A 25,042-nucleotide genomic window follows, 5' to 3' on the forward strand; every position below is an offset into this window, starting at 1 on the left:
CAGTGCCCCCGAATATGAAAAATTACAGTGCCTCCAGAATATGAAAGTCACAGTTCCCTCTCAATCTGAAAAGCTACCGTGCCCCCAAAAAATAAAAGAGCCACAGAGTTCCCACAATTTGAAGTCACAGTACCCCACAATATGAGAAGCCACAGTGACCCCATAATATGAAAAGCTACTGTGCCCGACAATATGATAAGTCACAGTGCCCACACAATATGAAAAGCCATTTTGTCACTAAAAACTCTGCCTTCCTGTTTTGGAATCTATCTATCCATCCATCTATCTATCTATCTATCTATCTCATATCTATCTGATATCTGTCTATCTATGTCGAAAAAAATAGTAACAGCAGTTCTGGGAAATAATGGGTGAAGTATTTTCAGACTCCTGGTCCATGGACACATTGTTTGTTCGTGGCCGCCGCATCGGCGAACCTCTTCTTATTAGACAGTCCAGCGTCACACCACAACAGCGATGTTGCTCCAGGCCTACTAATCAGAAGAGCAGTCAGGAAAGCCGACAAGTAGGAGGAACTGAACCAGGATCCTGCACATCTTTTTGCTGAGCTTTACTGTCTGTCTATCTATTGTAATATTTGCACCATTTTTACTAAAATTCCTTTATATTTCCACCAGTTATCAATGCGTTATCTCAAAGATATTTTTTTCAAGCCAGTGACCAAAAGGATCTTCAGGGATGGGTTGATGCCTTAAACGCAGCAAGTAAAATCACAGTAAGTAACAGTAGCGACTTCTTAATGACTTGTACTGTATGTCTACCTGGTGCCAGTCTGCAGCAGTAAAGCTGCATCAAATATGTGTTTGTGAATTTATGTTTGGAAAATTGATGCTATACTATGGCATTTCTGAGGACTAGATTATTATTGTATCTCATTATCTATTATCTATTTTGCGAATCTCTGAGATAATTTGCTAAACTGCATTCCAGGGTGTAATTAAAGCAAGATGCCTCATGATAAGCATTTTCTTTTCAGTATAGAAATTTCTACATCTGTAGCTCTTATTATTTCATTGTGTCGGCATTGTGTGTGGCCAATCTTTAATGTTAAAGGGAATGTGTTATCAGAAAATGACCTATTCTTTAAATCAGACATTTATGTTACATGTATTTTTTAAAGAATAAATAAAATGGAAATGGTGTTTTTTTAATACATATCACAATCTTTATTAAAAACAAAATTAGTAATCTTTCAATTTTCATGCTGGGCATAATTAGGCTCAATTTTGACTTTTCAAATAGGGTTTTCAGCAGGCTCATTATCATAAGAGGTAGGATTAGAATGACAGGTAACACCTGCATACACTGCTGATAGCACAGGATCCACCATTCGCAATAGGCAGTATCACAGCTAATCCCGTGTGCTGACCTTTGCACACGCTCATTAGGTGCTTTAATACAAAAGATAAGGTCGGGTTCTGACCATGGCAGCTAATGTACATGTGTTGTTTCCTGAAACAACAGGATGTTAGACTCTAAAGAAGCCCCAGTGGGCAGTGTGAAAATTACAAAAATTGTAATTTTTAATACAGATTGTGATATGGAAAAAATATGTTGCCAATTTTTTAAAACATGCATTTACTGCACAGGCGGTAAGCACCGCCCTACTCACTGCGGTCACGGCTCTGCTCCTCCTAGTCTCGGGTCATCTCGCTGAGCTGCCTCTTGCAGCATTTCCAGCTCTGCTGCCTCCTACTGCTGCTAGTGAGTCGCCACCTGGCTATAGGGAGGCGTGGCAAGACTTTGCAGGAACTTAACTACTTGTGACCTGCAGAGTTTGGTTTCCCTAGCCAATGCCTAGGCAGCAGGGGGTTTATCAGGGAGCTCCTCCCACCACTCCTTGCCTGAACGTAGGTTCCTAATTGCTTGTCTCTAGTTCCTGTTTGTGCATATTTGTTCTGTCCCTCCTGTTATTGACCCGGCTCCTTTACAGTTTATCCTGATTTCATAGAATCATAGAATCATAGAATGGTAGAGTTGGAAGGGACCTCCTGGGTCATCTGGTCCAACCCCCTGCTCAAAGCAGGATTCACTAGATCATCTCAGACAGATGTCTGTCCAGCCTCTGTTTGAAGACGTCCATTGAAGGGGAACTCACCACCTCTCGTGGCAGCCTGTTCCACTCATTAATCACCCTAACTGTCAAAAAGTTTTTTCTAATATCTAATCTGTGTCTCCTCCCATTTCTCCGCTCCTGACCTTGGCTTCGTATACTGAACCTGTGCTGCCTGCCCCGACCTCGGATTGTCTGACTACGTCTTTGCCTTTGTCCCTCTGTGTCTCGTACCTGCGCCTCTGACCCTCTGGTCAGCTGCTGCAGACCCGGGGACTGGCCTGGAGTGGTACCTGGTGACTGCCTGCAGCCAAGACTATCCTCACCATCAGAGGCTCTAGTGAATACCAGGTAGTCACTTAGTTATGCCCCTCTAGGGTAAACCTGGCCCGTGGCCTAGTGGGTCCACGTCCACCAGTAAACAGTTCTCAAGAACTGAAACTGGTCATAGCTGGACTCATGGGTTTTAGACAAAGTAAAGTCTTGGGAAAAATTAAAAGTGGGGCAAAAGCGGATATCAGACTGCTAAACAATTCTATACAAGTCATTCAGCGCTCGTGTACCGGCCTCTTCACGCAAACTGACGAAGAATGATGGGGGCAGAATGATAGCTAGCGCCATAGTTCTGTCCCCATACATATTATGGCCTACTTACACCAGGCAATGTGCTGCCAACATTCAGCATTTTTATTCCCATATAAATGACCCAATTACCTAATGAATGGGCGTTTTTGCTCGTTTATTTTGTGATTGCCTAGTGCTGCCAGCATTTTTAAATGTAGGTGAAACACACACTGTATGTTATACAGACGCACACACTGTATGATACACACAGTATAATACATACACACTATATGATACACACACTGTATGTTATACATACACATACTGTATGATACACAAACTTACTGTATGATACACACACACACTGTATGATACACACACTGTATGTTATACATACACATACTGTATGATACACACACTCACTGTATGATACACACACTGTATGTTATACATACACATACTGTATGATACACACACTCACTGTATGATACACACACTGTATGTTATACATACACATACTGTATGATACACACACTGTATGTTATACATACACATACTGTATGATACACAAACTTACAGTATGATACACACACACACTGTATGATACACACACTGTATGTTATACATACACATACTGTATGATACACACACTCACTGTATGATACACACACTGTATGTTATACATACACATACTGTTTGATACACAAACTTACTGTATGATACACACACACACTGTATGATACACACACTGTTATACATACACATACTGTATGATACACACACTCACTGTATGATACAAACACTGTTATACATACACATACTGTATGATACAAACACTGTATGTTATACATACACATACTGTATGATACCCACACTCACTGTGTTATACATGCACATACTGTATGATACACACACTCACTGTATGATACACACACACTGTATGTTATACATACACATACTGTATGATACACACACTCACTGTATGATACACACACTGTGTGTTATACATGCACATACTGTATGATACACACACTCACTGTATGATACACACACTCTGTATGTTATACATGCACATAATGTATGATACACACTCACTGTATGATACACACACTGTATGTTATACATACACATACTGTATGATACACACACTCACTGTATGATACACACACTCTATGTTATACATACACATACTGTATGATACACACACACACTGTATATTATACATACACATAATGTATGATACACACACTCACTGTATGATACTCACACTGTATGTTATACATACACATACTGTATGATACACACACTCACTGTATGATACACACACATTGTATGTTATACATACACATACTGTATGATACACACACTCACTGTATGATACACACACACTGTATGTTATACATACACATACTGTATGATACACACACACACTGTATATTATACATACACATAATGTATGATACACACACTCACTGTATGATACTCACACTGTATGTTATACATACACATACTGTATGATACACACACACTGTATGATACTCACTGTATGATACACACACACTGTATGATACACACACACACTGTATGTTATACATACACATAACACATACTGATAGGGAATGTAGATTGTGAGCCCCAATGGGGACAGTGATGATAATGTCTGTAAATTGTCTGAATTGTGGAATATGTTAGAGCTATATAAATAAAAAGATTATTATTATTATTATAATGTATGATACCCTGTATGTTATAAACACACATATACTGTTTGTTACACATATACACATTCTATGCTACACACACACACACTGTATGTTATACATCCGCGCAATCTATGCAACACACGCACACTGTATGATACACTCACTGTATCATTACACACACTCACTGTATGATACACTCACTGTATCATTACACACACTCACTGTATAATACACACACACAGACACTGTATATGATAGGGGTCCCATACACAATTCTGTGCTACACACACACACTGTAAGTTACACTATTTATACATACACACAGTCTATGCAACACACACATGCACACTGATACAGACACACACTATGTGTTAGGGATCCCATACACAATAGATAGCTGTCGGCTGAACAGTGCTTCTGGTGGCAGCTATCTCTTCTGACTGCCCCATACACAGGAGCATTCGCTCTGCCAATCACCTGAGTTCTCTAAGAGAAAGCCACTGCCAGACTCCTCTGGCGGCAGCTTATTTCACCAAGATAAAAAGGAACGGCAGTCCGTAATTGGATATGCCAGATACTTATCTCCTCTGAGATGATCTGTTGCGGGAGAATGAAGAGTAATAAGTAATAGGACTGGGCAAACAAAGATGCGCATACGACTACAACTCCGTTAAGTTAGGTGTCAATCATCATTAAAGGGGTTGTCCAGCCTTAAATGGGTATTCCAATCTCCAAGATCCTATCTCAATATATAGTAGGTACAATAATAATATTAGAAATACCTCCAATTAGAAATGTAGTATAGTTCTACCGATTAGTAGTAGCTTAGGTATCCATGGTTACGACCACTAACAACTAACTAACTGTCATTATATGAGTGGTTGTTACCATTGATACCTAAGCTACTGCAATGTTCTGCACATGGGGTAAGCGACATTATTAATCAGAACTATACTACATTTATAATTGGAGGCATTTCCTAATATTATTATTATTATACCTACTACATATTGGGATAGGATTTTGGTGATCGGAATACCCCTTTAGGCCACAAGTGTTCAGTCACTCTATGGGACTGCAGACTTTAGAATTCCCGAAATGTGAGGATTCTTCCATGTTGGCTCCAGGAACAGGCGGTTATGTGATCACAAGTATGCAATATGCATACTCCCGGCCACAGTCTGCCTAATGGGAGCAGACTCCCTCTATACAAGTGTATTGAGCGAAGCCGGAAACAGTCTAGTAGGAATGTGGCCGGAAAGATGCATACACTGTGTGCAGAATTATTAGGCAAGTTGTATTTTAGAGGATTATTTTTATTATTAATCAACAACTATGTTCTCAATCAACCCAAAAGACTCAAGCTTAATATTTTTGGAAGTTGGAGTGTTTTTTTTTTTGATTTGGCTATCTTAGGAGGATATCTGTTTGTGCAGGTAACTATAACTGTGCAGAATTATTAGGCAACTTAATAAAAACCAAATATAATCCCATCTCACTTGTTTATTTTCACCAGGTAAACCAATATCCGTGCACAAAATTTAGAAATAAACATTTCTGACATGCAACAACAAAAACCCAAAAAATTAGTGATCAGTATAGCCACCTTTCTTTATGATGACACTCAACAGTAGTGTTGAGCCACCCCCGTAGTGTTTGAGTTCGGTTCGGTTCGTCGAACACCCGTGTGTTCGCCGAACTGTTCGTCGAACTGTTCGTCGAACACCGTTAAAACCAATGGCAGGCAAACAAAAACACATAGAAACACATAGAAAACACCTTCAAAGGTGTCCAAAAGCTGACAAACTGCTCAGAAGACATAACTAACACATGGAAAAGTGACAAGTACATATAGTCATGCGAAAAGAAAAGAGGTGGAGGAGTAAAAGGAGGGGGAGACACAGATATAGGCATGTCATGCCCTTCTAAAATCCAAAAAGTGAGAAGCCGACACGTTCAGTCCGCTCCTGCCCGTGCCACCTCCGTGTCGCCGGGTTTGTGCCAGAGCCGCGGTGAACCCTGACGGCCAGCCCCCCTCTCCCAATACTGGTGCCTGTCCGCTGGTGGGTCGAGAGAGCCCCCCTGTGGTGGAGGCAGCTCTAAGCTTTTTAATTTAAATTGTCCCTCTAATTTGAATGAATACACTTTAAATCCATTTACAAGGATCTATTGGAGGGCAAGTCTCATGCCAGCAGCCGCGTAATTCCAGCTCCAGTAGCGTCCACTAAAGCTGCTGCAGTTAAAAAGCTTTTATAAGGATCGAGCTCGGCTGTCCACCGCAAGGCATCCTACTGCCAGTCCCAGCCCCTATACCTTGTGGTGCCTCCTGATGCTCTTCACTGAGTATCCCGTGGTCCCGAAGCATTTCATTTGAAAAAATTAAGTGTCCAAGCTACAGGTGGTGTAGCTTGCTTAACAGCCGGGATAATCCGCTGACTAGCAGACACTGCTACTAGGCACAAAGTATTTCCTGGGCTAGATGCAGTTAAAAATTTGTAATTAGATACTCTTGTTGGATGCTGAGAAAGCATTCCATAGAGTCTCCTGGCACGCCATATATGATTCTCTTAAAAAGCTTGGGGTAGGGGTCTAGGGGACCCTTTTATAGCCAAAATCACGGCCCTGTATCACAATACGTCACCTAGGCTGAAGATAAATGGAACTGTAGCACCCTGAGGGCTCGGTTGCTACAGAGGTATTGCACCTCACCCAGAGGTGTGATATCTCACTCTCAGGTAAGGATGGAGTGTGGATCAGGACCCGATACCTGCATGCATTACACCACATTGCCGTGGGGCAGGGCGACCAATATGCCTCTGAGATGGGCACGACAGTCCCTGTCCCTGGCTGGAGTGGGGGGAGGGAACACTGAGGAAGGGGAACCCTGTAGTGCAGGAGCAGGGAGGAAGCAGTTCCTGGGTGCATTGAGAAGGGAGTATAAAAGGTGGGCACCATCTTAGTTCAGTGCAGAGAAGTCTGAGCAGAAGTGGCAGGGAGCAGGGGCTCTGCATGAGCTCTGCTCCGAAGGCGGGCCTAGTAACAGAGGCCCAGGCCTGGAAGAGGGAGAAGGAAGGAAGAGGAGCGGAGAAGGCTCCAGGATCGAGGAATGAAGGGATCCCAGGGGTGCGGACGGGCGAGTCGCCACCGCACGCCCGAATCCACCTGCGTGGAGGGGTCAGGCCAAAGGGGGAGACCGGTCCCCGAAACTAGTGGAGGCAGGAAATGACCCTCAGCTAGAAACCGGAGGCTGTGACATTTTATGTGGCGCAGCCCCTCGCTACACCCGCTAGGAAGGCACCACATAGGGTCAGGGAAACTGGCGCCAAGTTTACCAAGAGGAGGCCCGAGGCAGCCGGACAGAAGGGTTGGTAAGAAAGGCCAGACAAAGGACACACAAAGGGGGTCCTGTGAAGCGCTCCAAAGTTATCTGGGAGTTGTCTGAGCCCCTCACCTGGTGAGCACAGTACGACGTGGGCAGCCGTTACCTGCAGACGTGGTCTGGATAATAAGAACTGTGATCTTATCACATTGTCCGCTAAAAGAAGTAGACATTTTAGTTTGGCTGGAAGATGGTCTTTCTTCTGCAGATGTTACTGTTGCTTTAACACCTACCCCACGGACACAACCTTTTTTCCCCTTCCCAACACGCCTATTCCCCTTTCCACCAGCAGCAGGCCTTTTTCCACTCATTTTGGTGGTTAACTAATTCACAACTCCGGAGTTGTTTGCACAAAATAACAATGGATGGGAACCGAGCAGAGCTGAGTGGCCAAACTGTGGTATTAGGCCAAAACTATTGGCTGGGTTAGATGCAGAAAAAAATTATATTCAATTTGCAACCTGATGCAGGTCAGTATAGATGGACTAATAGAGAAAGTCCCACACACTGCTAGAAGGCCAAATATTTTTTCAGAGCTAGATGCAGATATAAATTATTTTTAATTTGCAACCTGATGGAGGTCAGTATAGATGAACTAATAGAACAAGTCCCACACACAGCTAGAAGGCCAAATATTTTTTCAGAGGTAGATGCAGATAAAAATTATTTTTAATTTGCAGCCTGATGGAGGTCAGTATAGATGGACTAATAGAGAAAGTCCCACACACTGCTAGAAGGCCAAATATTTTTTCAGAGCTAGATGCAGACAAAAAATTATTTTGAATTTGCAACCTGATGGAGGTCAGTATAGATGGACTAATAGAGAAAGTCCCACACACTGCTAGAAGGCCAAATATTTTTTCAGAGCTAGATGCAGACAAAAAATTATTTTTAATTTGCAACCTGATGGAGGTCAGTATAGATGGACTAATAGAGAAAGTCCCACATACTGCTAGAAGGCCAAATATTTTTTCAGAGCTAGATGCAGATAAAAATTATTTTTAATTTGCAACCTGATGGAGGTCAGTATAGATGGACTAATAGAACAAGTCCCACACACTGCTAGAAGGCCAAATATTTTTTCAGAGGTAGATGCAGAAAAAAATTATATTCAGTTTGCAACCTGATGGAGGTCTGTATAGATGGATTAATAGAACAAGTCCTACACACAGCTAGAAGTCCAATATTTTTTCAGAGGTAGATGCAGAAAAAAAATATATTCAGTTTGCAACCTGATGGAGGTCAGTATAGATGGACTAATAGAGAAAGTCCCACACACTGCTAGAAGGCCCAATATTTTTTCAGAGCTAGATGCAGACAAAAAATATATTCAGTTTGCAACCTGATGGAGGTCAGTATAGATGGACTAATAGAGAAAGTCCCACACACTGCTAGAAGGCCAAATATTTTTTCAGAGCTAGATGCAGACAAAAAATTATTTTTAATTTGCAACCTGATGGAGGTCAGTATAGATGGACTAATAGAGAAAGTCCCACACACTGCTAGAAGGCCAAATATTTTTTCAGAGCTAGATGCAGATATAAATTATTTTTAATTTGCAACCTGATGGAGGTCAGTATAGATGGACTAATAGAGAAAGTCCCACACACTGCTAGAAGCCCAAATATTTTTTTCAGAGCTAGATGCAGAAAAAAAATATATTCAGTTTGCAACCTGATGGAGGTCAGTATAGATGGACTAATAGAGAAAGTCCCACACACAGCTAGAAGGCCAAACATTTTTTCAGAGCTAGATGCAGACAAAAAATTATTTTTAATTTGCAACCTGATGGAGGTCAGTATAGATGGACTAATAGAGAAAGTCCCACACACTGCTAGAAGGCCAAATATTTTTTCAGAGGTAGATGCAGAAAAAAATTATATTCAGTTTGCAACCTGATGGAGGTCTGTATAGATGGATTAATAGAACAAGTCCCACACACAGCTAGAAGCCCAAATATTTTTTCAGAGGTAGATGCAGAAAAAAATTATATTCAGTTTGCAACCTGATGGAGGTCAGTATAGATGGACTAATAGAACAAGTCCCACACACAGCTAGAAGCCCAATATTTTTTCAGAGGTAGATGCAGAAAAAAAATATATTCAGTTTGCAAACTGATGGAGGTCAGTATAGATGGACTAATAGAACAAGTCCCACACACTGCTAGAAGGCCAAATATTTTTTCAGAGGTAGATGCAGAAAAAAATTATATTCAGTTTGCAACCTGATGGAGGTCTGTATAGATGGATTAATAGAACAAGTCCCACACACAGCTAGAAGCCCAAATATTTTTTCAGAGGTAGATGCAGAAAAAAATTATATTCAGTTTGCAACCTGATGGAGGTCAGTATAGATGGACTAATAGAGAAAGTCCCACACACTGCTAGAAGGCCAAATATTGTTTCAGAGCTAGATGCAGATATAAATTATTTTTAATTTGCAACCTGATGGAGGTCAGTATAGATCAGGGGTGGGCAATTAATTTTCCCGAGGGGCCACATGAGAGACTGTGACTGTTGGGGAGGGCCGAACCAATAGGCTGAAATTAATTCTGCTCAATATTAATATTAACATATTAATTCTAATTATTATTATTAATGATTACATAAATATGAATTGTGTAACTTAATATTGAGCAGAATTAAGTGTGCTGACATCCCCCTATATACAGCTTGAGCCCCCACACAGCCTCTCTATATACAGCATGAGCCCTACACAGCCCCCCATGTCCATTATGAGTCCCACACAGCCCCACAAGGCCAGCATGAGCCCCACACAGCCCCCCCATGTTCAGCATGAGCCCCACACAGCCCTCCCATGTCCAGCATGTGCACCACCCACCCCCCCCATGTCCAGTATGAGAGCTCGAGAGCCTCCTAATGTCCAGCATGACAGCCCTTCCAAGTGTCCAGCATGACAGCCCCCCATGTTCAGCATGAGCCCCACACAGCCAACCCGTGTCCTGCATGATCCCCACACAGCCCCACTGTGTCCAGCATGAGCCCCACACAGCCCCCCCATGTCCAGCATGAGCCCCACACAGCCCCCCCGTGGCCAGCATGAGCCCCACACAGCCCCCCCGTGGCCAGCATGAGCCCCACACAGCCCCCTCATGTCCAGCATGAGCCTCACACAGCCCCCTCATGTCCAGTATGAGAGCCCAAGAGCCTCCCCAGTGTCCAGCATGACAGCCCTCCCCAGTGTCCAGCATGACAGCCCTCCCCAGTGTCCAGCATGACAGCCCTCCCCAGTGTCCAGCATGACAGCCCTCCCCAGTGTCCAGCATGACAGCCCTCCCCAGTGTCCAGCATGACAGCCCTCCCCAGTGTCCAGCATGACAGCCCTCCCTAGTTTCCAGCATTAAAGCCTCCCAGTGCCCAGCATTAAAGCCCCCCAGTTTCCAGTATGAGAGCACCCCTGTGTCCAGCATGACAGCCCTCCTTATTGTCCAGCATGAGAGCCCCCCAGTGTCTCCAGCATGACAGCCCTCCCCAGTGTCCAGCCTGACAGCCCTCCCCTGTGTCCAGCATGACAGCCCCCCCTGTGTCCAGCATGACAGCCCCCCCTGTGTCCAGCATGACAGCCCCTCCTGTGTCCAGCATGAGAGCCCCTCTGTGTCCAGCATGAGAGCCCCCCCCTGTGTCCAGCATGAGAGCCCCCCTGTGTTCAGCCTGAGAGTACCCCCCCTGTGTCCAGCATTAAAGCCCCCCCTTCGTCCAGCCTGAGAGTGCCCCCCCTGTGTCCATCATTAAAGCCCCCCCTATGTCCAGCATATACTTACCTCACTCCCTGTTCCCCTGGCGCTTCTGTCTGAGAAGCACTGACTCTCCGCAGTGCACAGGCTGACGCCATCGCGTCAGCTGTTTCTAATGCTGATTGATGGAAGAGCGAGGTAGCGGCCCCTCCTCCACCAATGCATTCACAGCGGATTGAGACCGCGGATTGAGACAGCGGTGACGGCGAGTGGGCGGGCAGTGACGGCGGGCAGTGACGGCATGTGTGTGAGCTGGGAAGGGCATAGTGCGGCCCGTGGGCCACTGTTATCAGCCCCTTGGCAGTCTTGGTCCACGGGCCGGACTGGAACAGCCAGAGGGCCGAATGTGGCCCGCGGGCCGCACTTTGCCCAAGTCTGGTATAGATGGACTAATAGAGAAAGTCCCACACACTGCTAGAAGGCCAAATATTTTTTCAGAGCTAGATGCAGATATAAATTATTTTTAATTTGCAACCTGATGGAGGTCAGTATAGATGGACTAATAGAGAAAGTCCCACACACTGCTAGAAGGCCAAATATTTTTTTCAGAGCTAGATGCAGAAAAAAAATATATTCAGTTTGCAACCTGATGGAGGTCAGTATAGATGGACTAATAGAGAAAGTCCCACACACTGCTAGAAGGCCAAATATTTTTTCAGAGCTAGATGCAGACAAAAAATTATTTTTAATTTGCAACCTGATGGAGGTCAGTATAGATGGACTAATAGAGAAAGTCCCACACACTGCTAGAAGGCCAAATATTTTTTCAGAGGTAGATGCAGAAAAAAATTATATTCAGTTTGCAACCTGATGGAGGTCTGTATAGATGGATTAATAGAACAAGACCCACACACCGCTAGAAGCCCAATATTTTTTCAGAGGTAGATGCAGAAAAAAAATATATTCAGTTTGCAACCTGATGGAGGTCAGTATAGATGGACTAATAGAGAAAGTCCCACACACTGCTAGAAGGCCAAATATTTTTTCAGAGGTAGATGCAGAAAAAAATTATATTCAGTTTGCAACCTGATGGAGGTCTGTATAGATGGATTAATAGAACAAGTCCCACACACAGCTAGAAGCCCAATATTTTTTCAGAGGTAGATGCAGAAAAAAAATATATTCAGTTTGCAACCTGATGGAGGTCAGTATAGATGGACTAATAGAGAAAGTCCCACACACTGCTAGAAGGCCAAATATTTTTTCAGAGCTAGATGCAGACAAAAAATTATTTTGAATTTGCAGCGTGATGGAGGTCAGTATAGATGGACTAATAGAACAAGTCCCACACACTGCTAGAAGCCCAATATTTTTTCAGAGCTAGATGCAGAAAAAAATTATATTCAGTTTGCAACCTGATGGAGGTCAGTATAGATGGACTAATAGAATGATGCTATGCCCAAAAGATTTTACTTCACTAGGTGCAGTAAAAAAATTGGTATTCTATACACAGGTGGTATATCTTGCAACACAGATAGGCTACTCCACTGACTAACACACTCTGCAATAGGCCAAAAAGGATTAGCTGTGCTAGATTCAGCCAAATGCTGTGAAAAAAACTTGCACAGCACTGGCACAGACCTGCCTGGCAAAAACTGATAGGAACTGATGTAACCTAGTCCTGAAAAGGACTCCAATTACAATTAGTCTTTACTCCCACAATCTATCTATTTAAGAGCACAGACCTGCCTGATAAAAGTCGTAGGAAATGCTGTAACCTAGTCCTTAAAAGGACTGCAATCACAACTATTCCCTACTCCAAAGCTATCTGTAGATTTGTGCGAAAATTGGCTTGAAATTAACAAGGTATAGCGCACACAGCAACAGCGGTGCCGTCTAACACGCAGCTGCAGCAGTGAGAAAATGGTGGCGACGGGGAAAATGGCTTGGTCTTATAGGGCAAGGACATGTGACATACACTGCCAATGACACATGCCCTTGCTTGTGTGAAAAAAAGCACTTCGCTCCGTGTGTGCGCTGCTGATAGGCTGACAGATTGCACCTCCCCACTGTAAATGCGGGAAAGAGAAAAAAAAATGGAGATCTTCATTATTCCTGCAGAGATCCATCCCCTGCCCCTCCCCCCACCCCGCTGTACACTCAAACTGCGTATTAACATTAATTTTCATCATTACTGAGAAAAAATTCAGTTATGATTTTGGTGCACGAACAGTTATCGAACATAACCTCGAACAGCCGAATTTTTCTCAAATCGTTTGTGTTCGCCGAACGGCTCGAACACCGCCCAAAACAGCTCGAATTTGAGATTGGCGAACAGTTCGAGTTGAACAACGCTCATCTCTACTCAACAGCCTTCCATCCATAGATTCTGTCAGTTGCTTGATCTGTTTTCAATCAACATTGCGTGCAGCAGCCACCACAGCCTCCCAGACACTGTTCCGAGAGGTGTACTGTTTTCCCTCCCTGTAGATCTCACATTTTATGATGGACCACAGGTTCTCTATGGAGTTCTGATCAGGTGAACAAGGGGGCCATGTCATTATTTTTTCTTCTTTTAGACCTTTACTGGCCAGCCACGCTGTGGAGTAGTTGGATGCATGTGATGGAGCATTGTCCTGCATGAAAATCATGTTTTTCTTGAGCAATACCGACTTCTTCCTGTACCACTGTTTGAAGAAGTTGTCTTCCAGAAACTGGCAGTAGGTCTGGGAGTTGAGCTTCACTCCATTCTCAACCCAAAAAGGTCCCACAAGTTCATCTTTGATGATACCAGCCCATACCAGTAGCCCACCTCCATCTTGCTGACGTCTGAGTCGGAGTGGAGCTCTCTGCCCTTTATTGATCCAGCCTCTGGCCCATCCATCTGGCCCATCACGAGTCACTCTCATTTCATCAGTCCATAAAACCTTTGAAAAATCAGTCTTAAGATATTTCTTGGCCCATTCTTGACGTTTTATCTTATGGTTCTTGTTCAAAGGTGGTCGTTTTTCAGCCTTCCTTACCTTGGCCATGTCCCTGAGTATTGCACACCTTGTGCTTTTTGATACTCCAGTAACGTTGCAGCTCTGAAATATGGCAAAACTGGTGGCGAATGGCATCTTGGCAGCGTCATGCTTGATTTTCCTCAATTCATAGGCAGTTATTTTGCTCCTTTTTTGGCCAACACGCTTCTTGCGACCCTGTTGGCTATTTGCCATGAAACGCTTGATTGTTCAGTGATCACGCTTCAAAAGTTTGGAAATTTCAAGACTGCTGCATCCCTCTGCAAGACAGCTCACAATTTTGGACTTTTCAGACCCTGTCAAATCTCTCTTCTGACCCATTTTGCCAAAATAAAGGAAGTTGCCTAATAATTAAGCACACCTTATATAGGGTGTTGATGTCATTAGTCAACACCCCTCCTCATTACAGAGATGCACATCACCAGATTTACTTAATTGGTAGTTGGTTCTCAAGCCTATGCAGCTTAGAGTAGGACAACATGTATAAAAAGTATCATGTGATCAAAATACTAATTTGCCTAATAATTCTGCACGCGGTGTATTGCATACTTGCAATCACATGACCACCGACTCCTGGCATCAGCACCAGAGAATCCTCACAGTGTGCATTGTGCGCATGATGTGAGGATTCACAAGTTTGCAGTCATATTGAGTGTCTGAGTGTCTGCAGACTTGTAGTTTAAGACTGGACAACCCCTTTACCCCCAATTGCTTTTAGAAACCCCTCCAAAATAAGAGTTAGGAATTAGTCAGCCTTAGTCCAGTGCCTCACAGTTGTATTGAGCCAAACCCAGGACACCATACAGTTGTATTTATACTTGGCAAACTTAAAGACTTTATTTTAATTTTTATTTCATAAATGAATAGTACACAAGAAAATAAGCAACTGTATAATATATATACAATCAGAGAAATCCACTTTCTTCTCCTCCTGGACTGATATTTCTCTCTCAATTCATGAGTAAAATCTGTATTCGGTAAAGATAGTTTCCCATTAATGAGATAAGAGATGACAGTTGGTGCTTTTAAAATTCTATGGATGAGGAGGAGCTAGAGGAACACAGACATTCCGCTGCAAGTTCTACTGAAACGGTTCTCTAGAGAACTTTATAAGCTCCAACTGCCATTCCCTATCTCAGTAATGGGAAAGTTTGTACTCACTGGAGACAAAATTTGCCCATGAATTAAAAATTTGAGAATAAATGATCAGTCCAGGAGGAAAAAGAAACAGATTTTCTAATAAAATATATTACAAAGTTTCTTATTTTCACATGTACTATTGATATATGAAAAAAATAAAGTAAAATAAAACGACGGTTACGCTTGTCTGGGGGGAATACTTTGTGCGCCACAAAATATGTTTTCACTCTATCGCACCCTTTTTAGACCACACCACTTCCACTTCATCCACAGGAGAAACCTTCCCGGAAACACTGCATTCTAATATGTCATGGGAGGATTTCAGTGGGCCGAGGAGATTTGCCAACTCTTCAGGGAGTCCAGATGTACTTTTTTTTTTCCCGAGACCCTCCCAGACATTCCAGAGCAATTGACTTATATGATTATGACGCGCCCCCTGGGCCGTGGGGTACTCGGTGCCGGGTCGGTTGTTGTTAGGGGAGATGTCACAGTGGCGGTGACCCGGTGCGTGACCCAGGGCGGTCAATAAAAAGGGGAATAATTACAGGGGAATTAAAGTTCTTTTTATATAGAGTTCGTGACGCCACCTGTGGTATGCGGCTATATGGAACCGCCGCTGCGGAGCAGGTCCTCTGGAGCTGGTGTGAATGCAGCAGAGTTGGTTTAGCTCTCCACAGGTAGAGCCTAACTCCAGGGCAGTGTAGGTGTTAAAGATGTTGCGGGGTAGCAGTTGTAGTGCAGGGGGTGATGGCGCAGCAATAATTTCGCAGAGACAGTGGGGTGCAGTCTTCAGGGTTTACTCACAGTTGTTAAGTTCCTCAGGTTGCACTTTCCGGATTACGACCTCCCACGTCGTGCTGCATTCATCAGGCAGGGTTTCAGCAAACTCCCAGGTGTTTCAAGAGTGCCTGACAGGACCCCGTTCTATATGCCCTTCTCAGCCGTCTTCCTGCGCTGACTCTCACCCAGGAGTTCCCTGGATCCTATGTGGTTACCTTTTTGGCGGCTTGAGTGCGGATGTGGCAACTGCACCCTGAAAGTACAGAAGCCTCCGGTTCCTAGTTGAACTTTGTAATTCTCACTAGTTAGGGGCTGGTTCCCTCTGCAGCTCAATCCCTCCACCGCCTGGCAGATTCGGGCGTACGGGTGGCCTCCAGCAATGCCCGTACCCCTGGGATCCCTTCTTCGTTCCTGGAGCCTTTCTCCTGCTCCTCTGTCTCTCTCTTCAGTCTTGGGACTCTCTGGCTAGGCCCTCCTCCTGAGCAGAGCTCCTACAGAGCTCCTGCTCCTAACTCTTCCTCTCACTGAAGACCCCTTCTAGATTGTTCCACCCTCTTTTTATATCACTTCTTACTGAGCTCCCCTGATTTACTTCCTCCACCCACACCCACTACATGGTTCCACCTACTTTGGTTCCCCCCCTACTCCAGCCAGGGACAGGGCTCAGCAGGAGAGCGACGCATCTTGTCCCTCCTGCTGGTCTGGAGTAGTGTAGTGTTGGATGCAGGTGTTAGGGTCCCGGGCAGTACTCCATCCTTACCTGAGAGTGAGATACCACACCTCTGGGTGAGATGCTGTACCTCTGTGGCGACTGAACCCGCAGGGGCGCCACTATTACATAGCACCCGAGTTCATATCAGTGGTGTAACCTTGTCATGGTGTTTCCATGTGGGATCACAATTGTTCATTTAGATGGGACAATATTGGCCCCTTAACGAGCACTGATCAACTGTATACAAGGCAATCGGCACTCGTTTACTGCTCGATACTCATTTACTGGAGACTGGAGAATTTGGGAACAGAGTTACCCATTAATACGATCGTTCGGTCCCTATACAGTATCATGGTATCGACAGCAAATGTCCATGTGGATGTTCTGCCGAGAATGATGATTTGTATGCCAATTGCCTCTTCAGAGCGGAAGAGGACTAGAACCATATAGCGCCACCTGTTGGAAGCAGCAATCCTACAAGTCACTATCGACCCTTTAACGAGCCTCGCAACATGACTTAGGATAAAAGCCAAATAAGAATCTCAATTTGCAGACACTGTTTCGGGGCATTGCCCTTCATCAGTGCAAAGTATGAGATCTGATTTGGCTAGGTGAGAGGCTCTGGACTGAGGTCTAACGGGTAATATTTGACATACCAGCCCTGGCATGCCAATGTAAGGAGGCTTATTCGCCATGCAGTGCTCCTCTGGGAAATTAAATATGCAAATTGCCTCTTCAGTGAGGAAGAGGACTAGAACGCTATAGCGCCACCTGTTGGAAGCAGCAATCCTACAAGTCACTATCGACCCTTTAATGAGTCTTGCCATATGACTTAGGATAAAAGCCAAATCAGAATCTCAATTTGCAGACAGTGTTTCAGGGTATTGCCCCTCGTCAGTGCAAAGCATGAGATCTGATTTGGCTGTGTCGGCATAAACGAGCCGATCACGGGATCTTTGCCATGTTTTGGAACTAGTGTTCTTGCAATGCTTCTTTGTCGATTATCAGCTCATCAAAATGGACCCTATACCATATATACATATTTTTGCCTCACGCTATAAGACAGGGCACACTACTAACCAGGTATAGAAAGGTATCTTAGTAAGGTCAAGTCCTGCACATGACAAGACAAGAAATGTCATAGGAAGGGGGAAAAGTTTTGAAGACTAGTTTATATATATCGGATGGATTGAAGTTCCCAGCAGCACAGAGAATTTCAGGAAATCCCCTTGTTGATCACGTAGGAGGTAATAACCAAAACAAATTTGGATTCTGTCCAAAATGTCAAGAAATGTGAGAGAATTCCAGACTGATGTGTCCAGTAGAAGAATCACAGTTCATCAGCAGCACAGAGAATTTCAGGAAATCCCCTTACTGATCATGCGGGAGGCAGAGACCAGTCCACTCATGTGATTCCGGTTCAGAGGACAGTCCTTCATGTGACAGGGACAGTCGTGATGTGCTGAGGAAACACAGAAAAGTGGAAGCAGCGGCGTGGAGGGAAAGCTTCACATTTACAACTATTTACCCTTGTGTGTAATGTCCCACGAGCCGGTACACTCCGAATTATCAAGGAGGACTCCGCTCATAAAGCCAGGCTAGAAGTGATGTTTAACGAGAGCACAGGATTACTACATGTCACATATATTACCATAAACACGTAACGATGTGCCCTGAACCTGTGCGGGGTGCCGACGGACCCAGGAGAGGACCAACCACACATTTCCTCAAAAATCTGATTAATAAGGCCAAGAGGCAGAAAAACATTCTGCCTGACTGCCCCATGTAATAATATATAAGTATAGGTGCCAAAGGTTTTTTCACACATTATGTCCTATATAATAAGCCGTGCTTACTGAGAGTGAGCCCCTAGCTCAAAGGACTCGGAGCTGAGCGGCCATTGTGCTGACTGCAGCAGCCGCACCGTGCTATCCCCTCACTTATATCCAGTATTAATCGGATTTTTCTAATAGTATATTTAAAGGGTTATTCCCATCTTCAAGATCCTCTACCAATATGTAGTAGGTGTATGTAATAATAATAATATTAGCAAATACCTCCAATTAGAAATGTCACATGTCACTTACCCCATGTGCAGGGCATTGCAGTAACTTAGGTATCCATGGTTACGACCATTCATATAGTGACAGTTAGTTGTTAGTGGTCGTAACCATGGATACCTAAGCTACTGCAATGCCCTTTACATGGGGTAAGTGACATGTGACATTTCTAATTGGAGGTATTTGCTAATATTATTATTATTATTATTACACCTACTACATATTGGGATAAGATGTGGGAGATGAGAAGACCCCTTTAATTGGAAAATCACTCAGGAGAGGAGGGAAATCTACAGGCTGTATTTCTAAAAGGCCCATTTTACACAGGACAATCATCTGCAAAAGTGTCCATAAAAACCCTCATGGCTGATGAACGAACAACTGGCCATTAAAGAGTCACCATCGTTTTAATTTGTATTTAATAAACCATAAATTTTGTAATATATCTTATCAGAGAAATCTGCTTCTTTCTCCTCCTGGACTGATCATTCACTTTCAATTCAAGGGCAAAATCTGAGTCAGTGAAGACCGACTTTCCCATTAGTGAGATAGGAGATGGCAGTTGGTGCTTTTAAAATTCTATGGAGAGGAGGGGGAGGAGCTAGAAGCTAACAAGACATTCCGCAGCAAGTTCTCCATAGAACTTTATGAGCACCAACTGTCATCTCCTATCTCAGTAATGGGAAAATCTATATTCACTGAAACACATTTTACCCAAGAATTTTAAGAATGAAGGATTAGTCCAGGAGGAGAAAGAAGCAGTTTTCTCTGCTAAGATATATTATAAAATTTCTTATTGTCACCTGTACCATCGATTTATGAAAAAAAAAAAATGAAGACAACAGTCACTCTATAAATCATCGTTGTCTACAGCACATCTTCCTTTGTAAACATGGCCGACATCATGCATGTTGAAAGAGGGCAGTAATGCAGTTTATTGAAAATGGACCCTTGGCTTTCTGGCATTAAAGTGGTATTCCCATCTCCAAGATCCTATCCCAATATGTAGTAGGTGTAGTAATAATAATATTAGCAAATACCTCCAATTAGAAATGTGGTATAGTTCTTCTATTTCTATTATATCCACCACTGATATAATCACAGTAAGGCTGAGTTCACACGATGCGTTTTTCATGCGTTTCCGCGGCGTTTTTGCAGTTGCGTAAACGCCGCGGAAACGCATGAAAAACGCATGGTAGAAGGGCAGCAATGTTCCCCAATGGAAATCCGCATGTGCTGTGCCCATGATGCGGATTTTTCCGCAAAAATCCGCAGCATGTCAATTAATTTTGCGGAAACGCTGCTCTTTTGCCGCCATTGACTTGCATTAGACCGCATGGAATCCGCATCACTGTATATGTTGATGCGCTTTTCATGCGGTCTAATGTGCGGATGGTACCCGGGTGTGGATGAGAGGACTCTCATCCAGACCCAGGTACCATTAAAAAAAAAAGAATAAAATAAAAAATATATATATTCTCACCTTCTGACGGCCCGTGCTGCGTCCTGCCGGCTTCCCGCGCACTTCGCGGTTGAATGAAGGACCTTCGCTGACGTCAGAGTCATGTGACGGGTCACGTGACGCTGACGTCGGAAGGTCCTAAAGTCTTCACTGCCGGCAGCCGGGACCGATGAAGCAGGACACCGGGGGCCATCAGATGGTAACGTATAGATTTATTTTTTATTTTTTGACATCACACACTATATAAATCCATGCCGGTTGCATGGATTTATATAGTGTGAAGTTGACAAGCACTTTCCAAGTGATGCTAAAATCGCTTGGGAAGCGCTTGTCAACCCGCATGCGGAAATGAAAGTGAAGACCGCTTCATTTCCGCATGTCCCTGGCAGGAAACCGCATGTACAATCCGCATGCGTTTTTTCCTGCCAGAGAGATGCAGAAACGCTCAGGAAAAAATCCTGAGCATTTCTGCATCGTGTGCACATACCCTTAGTTGGCTAGTTGCTAGTGGTCGGTAACAATGGATACCTAAGGTCCTGCAATGCCTGCACATGAGGAAAGAGACATGGCGAATCAGAAAAACTATACTACATTTCTACCATTACCATTCTAGAAGCCCCTCAGCGGACCCTGTTGTGATGACCTTGGGGCTGTGCTTCTATGGCGGCAGCCTGGCTCTCACCTCTATGGGGCATTGAGGCCGATACTGTTATGGAGGCATTGTATCCATCTCTGTTAATAGGACAAGAGCCTAATTTAGACCTCAGCCCCATCTGTGGCAGGGTCTTCATCTGCTCTGTGCCAAGTACAACCCCGGCGCCTTTGGTCTCAGAGGTGACTGATATCTCGGCACCCACTATGCTGCTGGCTGCGGCTTGCTGTGTACCTGTTATGTGACACCATGTCTGTGTGGTCTGTTCTCTGCGTACGCCTGACCCACTTTGTCATACTAGTCTCAGAAACTAAACTAAAACTAAATTGTGTGGCTAAGTGCAGTAGACTTATTCTTATTTTAAGTCCGTGTTTCACTGACCAGTTTGCTGTATGTGACAAGATAGTGTCACGCAAGGTGAGGGAAAGACTTAGTGCAGCACAAAGGAAAGAGGGACAGGGAGCCCAGACTCTAGGGAAAGGGGGGAGTGGAGACCTCCTAGGCTGATCTAACATCACCCTGTCTCCACTAACGTCCCTACATTGGCTCTTCACCAATTGCCGCACGCGAACCTCGCCCTGTCTTTCCCTGGCGTTTGGCCCTGGCTAGGGAAGGGAGGGGGATGAGCGCTAGTTGATCCCCACTGACCACTACAGACAACAAGGGGGAACAAACAGGAGAAGATAGCTTAGCTTTTATTTGACTTCAAAGAGATGAACACCTGTCCTCATAGCTCCAAAGAGGATGAAGTAATGCACTTTCTCCAAGCCTTCAGACAGGGTAATGTGAGTATCGCCGGCACCTCCCTCTAGCAGACAGCAGGTATTTATACACCCAGGCCAGGGTGTTAATTAGCCAGAGTAAGGTAGCCGCTGGGTCATAGAGAGACAGCCTCTAAGAAGGTGTCTGCAATGTCAAACATAGAGCTCTCCTGCAACCAACCCAACTGCAGGGTTACTGTCTGTCACTTCTGACACACCCGTGACAGATAGCCCCTACAGCTGGGATGTCAAATACACAGAGGGCCAAAATGAAAAACTTGTACAAAGTCACGGGCCAACAAGTATACAGTATAATCGGCCCCACAAAGTCCTTCATACAGAATAATGGGCCCCACATAGTCCTGCATACAATATAATGGGCCCCACATAGCCCTCCATACTGAATAATGGGCCCCACATAGCCCTCCATACTGAATAATGGGCCCACATAGTCCTCCATACAGTATAATGGGCTCCATATAGTCCTCCATACAGAATAATGGACCCCACATAGTCCTCCATACAGAATAATGGGCCCACATAGTCCCCCATGCAGAATAATGGCCCCACATAGTCCTCCATACAGAATAATGGGCACCACATAGTCCTCCATACAGTATAATGGGCACCACATAGTCCTCCATACAGTATAATGGGCCCCACATAGTCCTCCATACAGTATAATGGGCACCACATAGTCCTCCATACAGAATAATGGGTCCACATAGTCCTCCATACAGAATAATGGGCACCACATAGTCCTCCATACAGTATAATGGGCACCACATAGTCCTCCATACAGAATAGTGGCCCACATAGTCCATACAGAATAATGGCCCCACATAGTCCTCCATATAGAATAATGGCCCCAAATTGTCCTCCATACAGAATAATGGGCTCCACATAGTCCTCCATACAGAATAATGGCCCACATAGTCCTCCATACAGAATAATGGCCCCACATAGTCCTCCATACAGAATAATAGGCCCCACATAGTCCTCCATACAGAATAATGGCCCCACATAGTCCTCCATACAGAATAATGGGCACCACATAGTCCTCCATACAGTATAATGGGCACCACATAGTCCTCCATACAGTATAATGGGCCCCACATAGTCCTCCATACAGTATAATGGGCACCACATAGTCCTCCATACAGAATAATGGGTCCCACATAGTCCTCCATACAGTATAATGGCCCCACATAGTCCTCCATACAGAATAATGGGTCCCACATAGTCCTCCATACAGTATAATGGCCCCACATAGTCCTCCATACAGTATAATGGCCCCACATAGTCCTCCATACAGTATAATGGGCCCCACATAGTCCTCCATACAGTATAATGGGCACCACATAGTCCTCCATACAGAATAATGGGTCCCACATAGTCCTCCATACAGAATAATGGGTCCCACATAGTCCTCCATACAGTATAATGGCCCCACATAGTCCTCCATACGGAATAATGGGCACCACATAGTGCTCCATACAGTATAATGGCCCCACATAGGGGTATTGGTTCTGGTGTCGCAAGCCAAATAAAGCCACCCTGCGGGCCAGATTTGGTCCACGGGCCAGAGTTTGACATGTATGTCCTGCAGCATAGGACAAGTGGGCACATAGGCTCCCGGTCACCCGACAGAGGCCAAAAGAGTGTCTTTTTGAGCTTGGTCAGGCAGTATGTGTCCAGGATGCTGACTTTTGCTATTCCATTCCAAAGAAACTCCATGAAAAAAGGTATTCTGAGCGGTATAGGGATTTTGGACATGGGATCCTCTATACTTGATGGATGGCTACGAGGAAGACGGATTCTGATCCCTGTGTGTTTTGTAAGCGGCCGCACACTGACAGATGAATGTTCTTCTCGCGGTGTAGCATTATTATACATTAGTTTATATGGATTATTAGACGCCTAATGAGCCTCCATTATCCTGATATCACTAAATCCTCATCTGCATTGTGCTCGGGTGTCAGGTGTTTGGGAGCGGCACTGACTCCCTAAGCTTCTCTAGGAGGTGGATTGTCCTGCCCGTGACATGTACGTACCTGTGCGCTGCTTACAGTGTATATATCTTACAATCCATAACACTTCATACGGAATTGCTATAATGGAAAGGATTCTGCCATCACATTGGGAATATCCTCAAACAGCCGAGTGCGGGGTAACAGGGCAGTGCCAACAAGCCACGCCGCCTTGGTCACAATATTTAGATAAAACGGCTAGGACAGCTAACAAAACAGGTTTATGGTGAAAAATTATTTTGATTATTAATTAAAGGGGATATGTCACTTGCCATAAATATGTAATTTCCTTACCTGGTGTAAATGCCGCTGTTCTCCTGAATCCGGCGTTGTTCTTCTTTTATTCCTGCGCCTCTCCGTTCCTGAGATATGGCCTCCTTTTCCCTGTGTATAAATGTTGTCTTGTTGGCCAAGGGGGCATGGTCCTCAAGAAGAGAAGTTGAGGACCAAGCCCACTTGGCTAAAATTACTAGATTTATATACTGGAGAAAGAAGGTCATATCTCAGGAGCGGAGAGGCGCAGGAGTAAAAGAAAAACAACGCCGGATTCAGGAGAACAGCGGCATTTACATCACCTAAAAACGAACATATTTATGGCAAGTGACATATCTTCTTTAATATGGAAAAAAAATGGTTGCCATTGAGCATTTTAAGCCCTGATTTTTAGGCTCTTGCCCTACCAAATGATGTAGCTACAGGGGGCTCAGAACTTGAAGCCATTTCGAGGAAATCAGAGGGTCCAAAGGTCCCTTTGTCACCATGGAGTAGGTCCACACACCAACAATTGTGCAATTTTTGTTATGGATTTATTTGGGAAAATGCAGAATTCATCCTATTCACCACATACGATGATGTTCATTGTGAAATTCAACGGCATAAATGGACAAACTACAGATTGAAAATCCACATCAATTAAGGTTTTATTCACACATGATAAATACGGACTGTAGTGCGATACTCCACTTGTTATCCGTTTGCATTCCATGAAAACTATGTTTTCCATCCATG

At 44.2% G+C, this 25,042-nt stretch overlaps 1 protein-coding gene across 1 annotated transcript in view; it reads left to right on the top strand.

Moving 5' to 3' along the window:
* PLEKHA2 (pleckstrin homology domain containing A2) overlaps positions 1-25,042 on the top strand; it is a 91,524-nt gene that overhangs the window by 20,925 nt on the left and 45,557 nt on the right. The window contains exon 5 of the mRNA XM_073650913.1: positions 639-736. Within this exon, the coding sequence (XP_073507014.1) occupies positions 639-736 (98 nt within the window). The remainder of the gene's footprint in view (positions 1-638; positions 737-25,042) is intronic.

This window comes from Phyllobates terribilis, unplaced genomic scaffold, assembly GCF_046119375.1.
Source record: "Phyllobates terribilis strain yellow unplaced genomic scaffold, ASM4611937v1 Scaffold_11__3_contigs__length_659146591, whole genome shotgun sequence".
Taxonomy (NCBI): Eukaryota; Metazoa; Chordata; class Amphibia; order Anura; family Dendrobatidae; genus Phyllobates; species Phyllobates terribilis.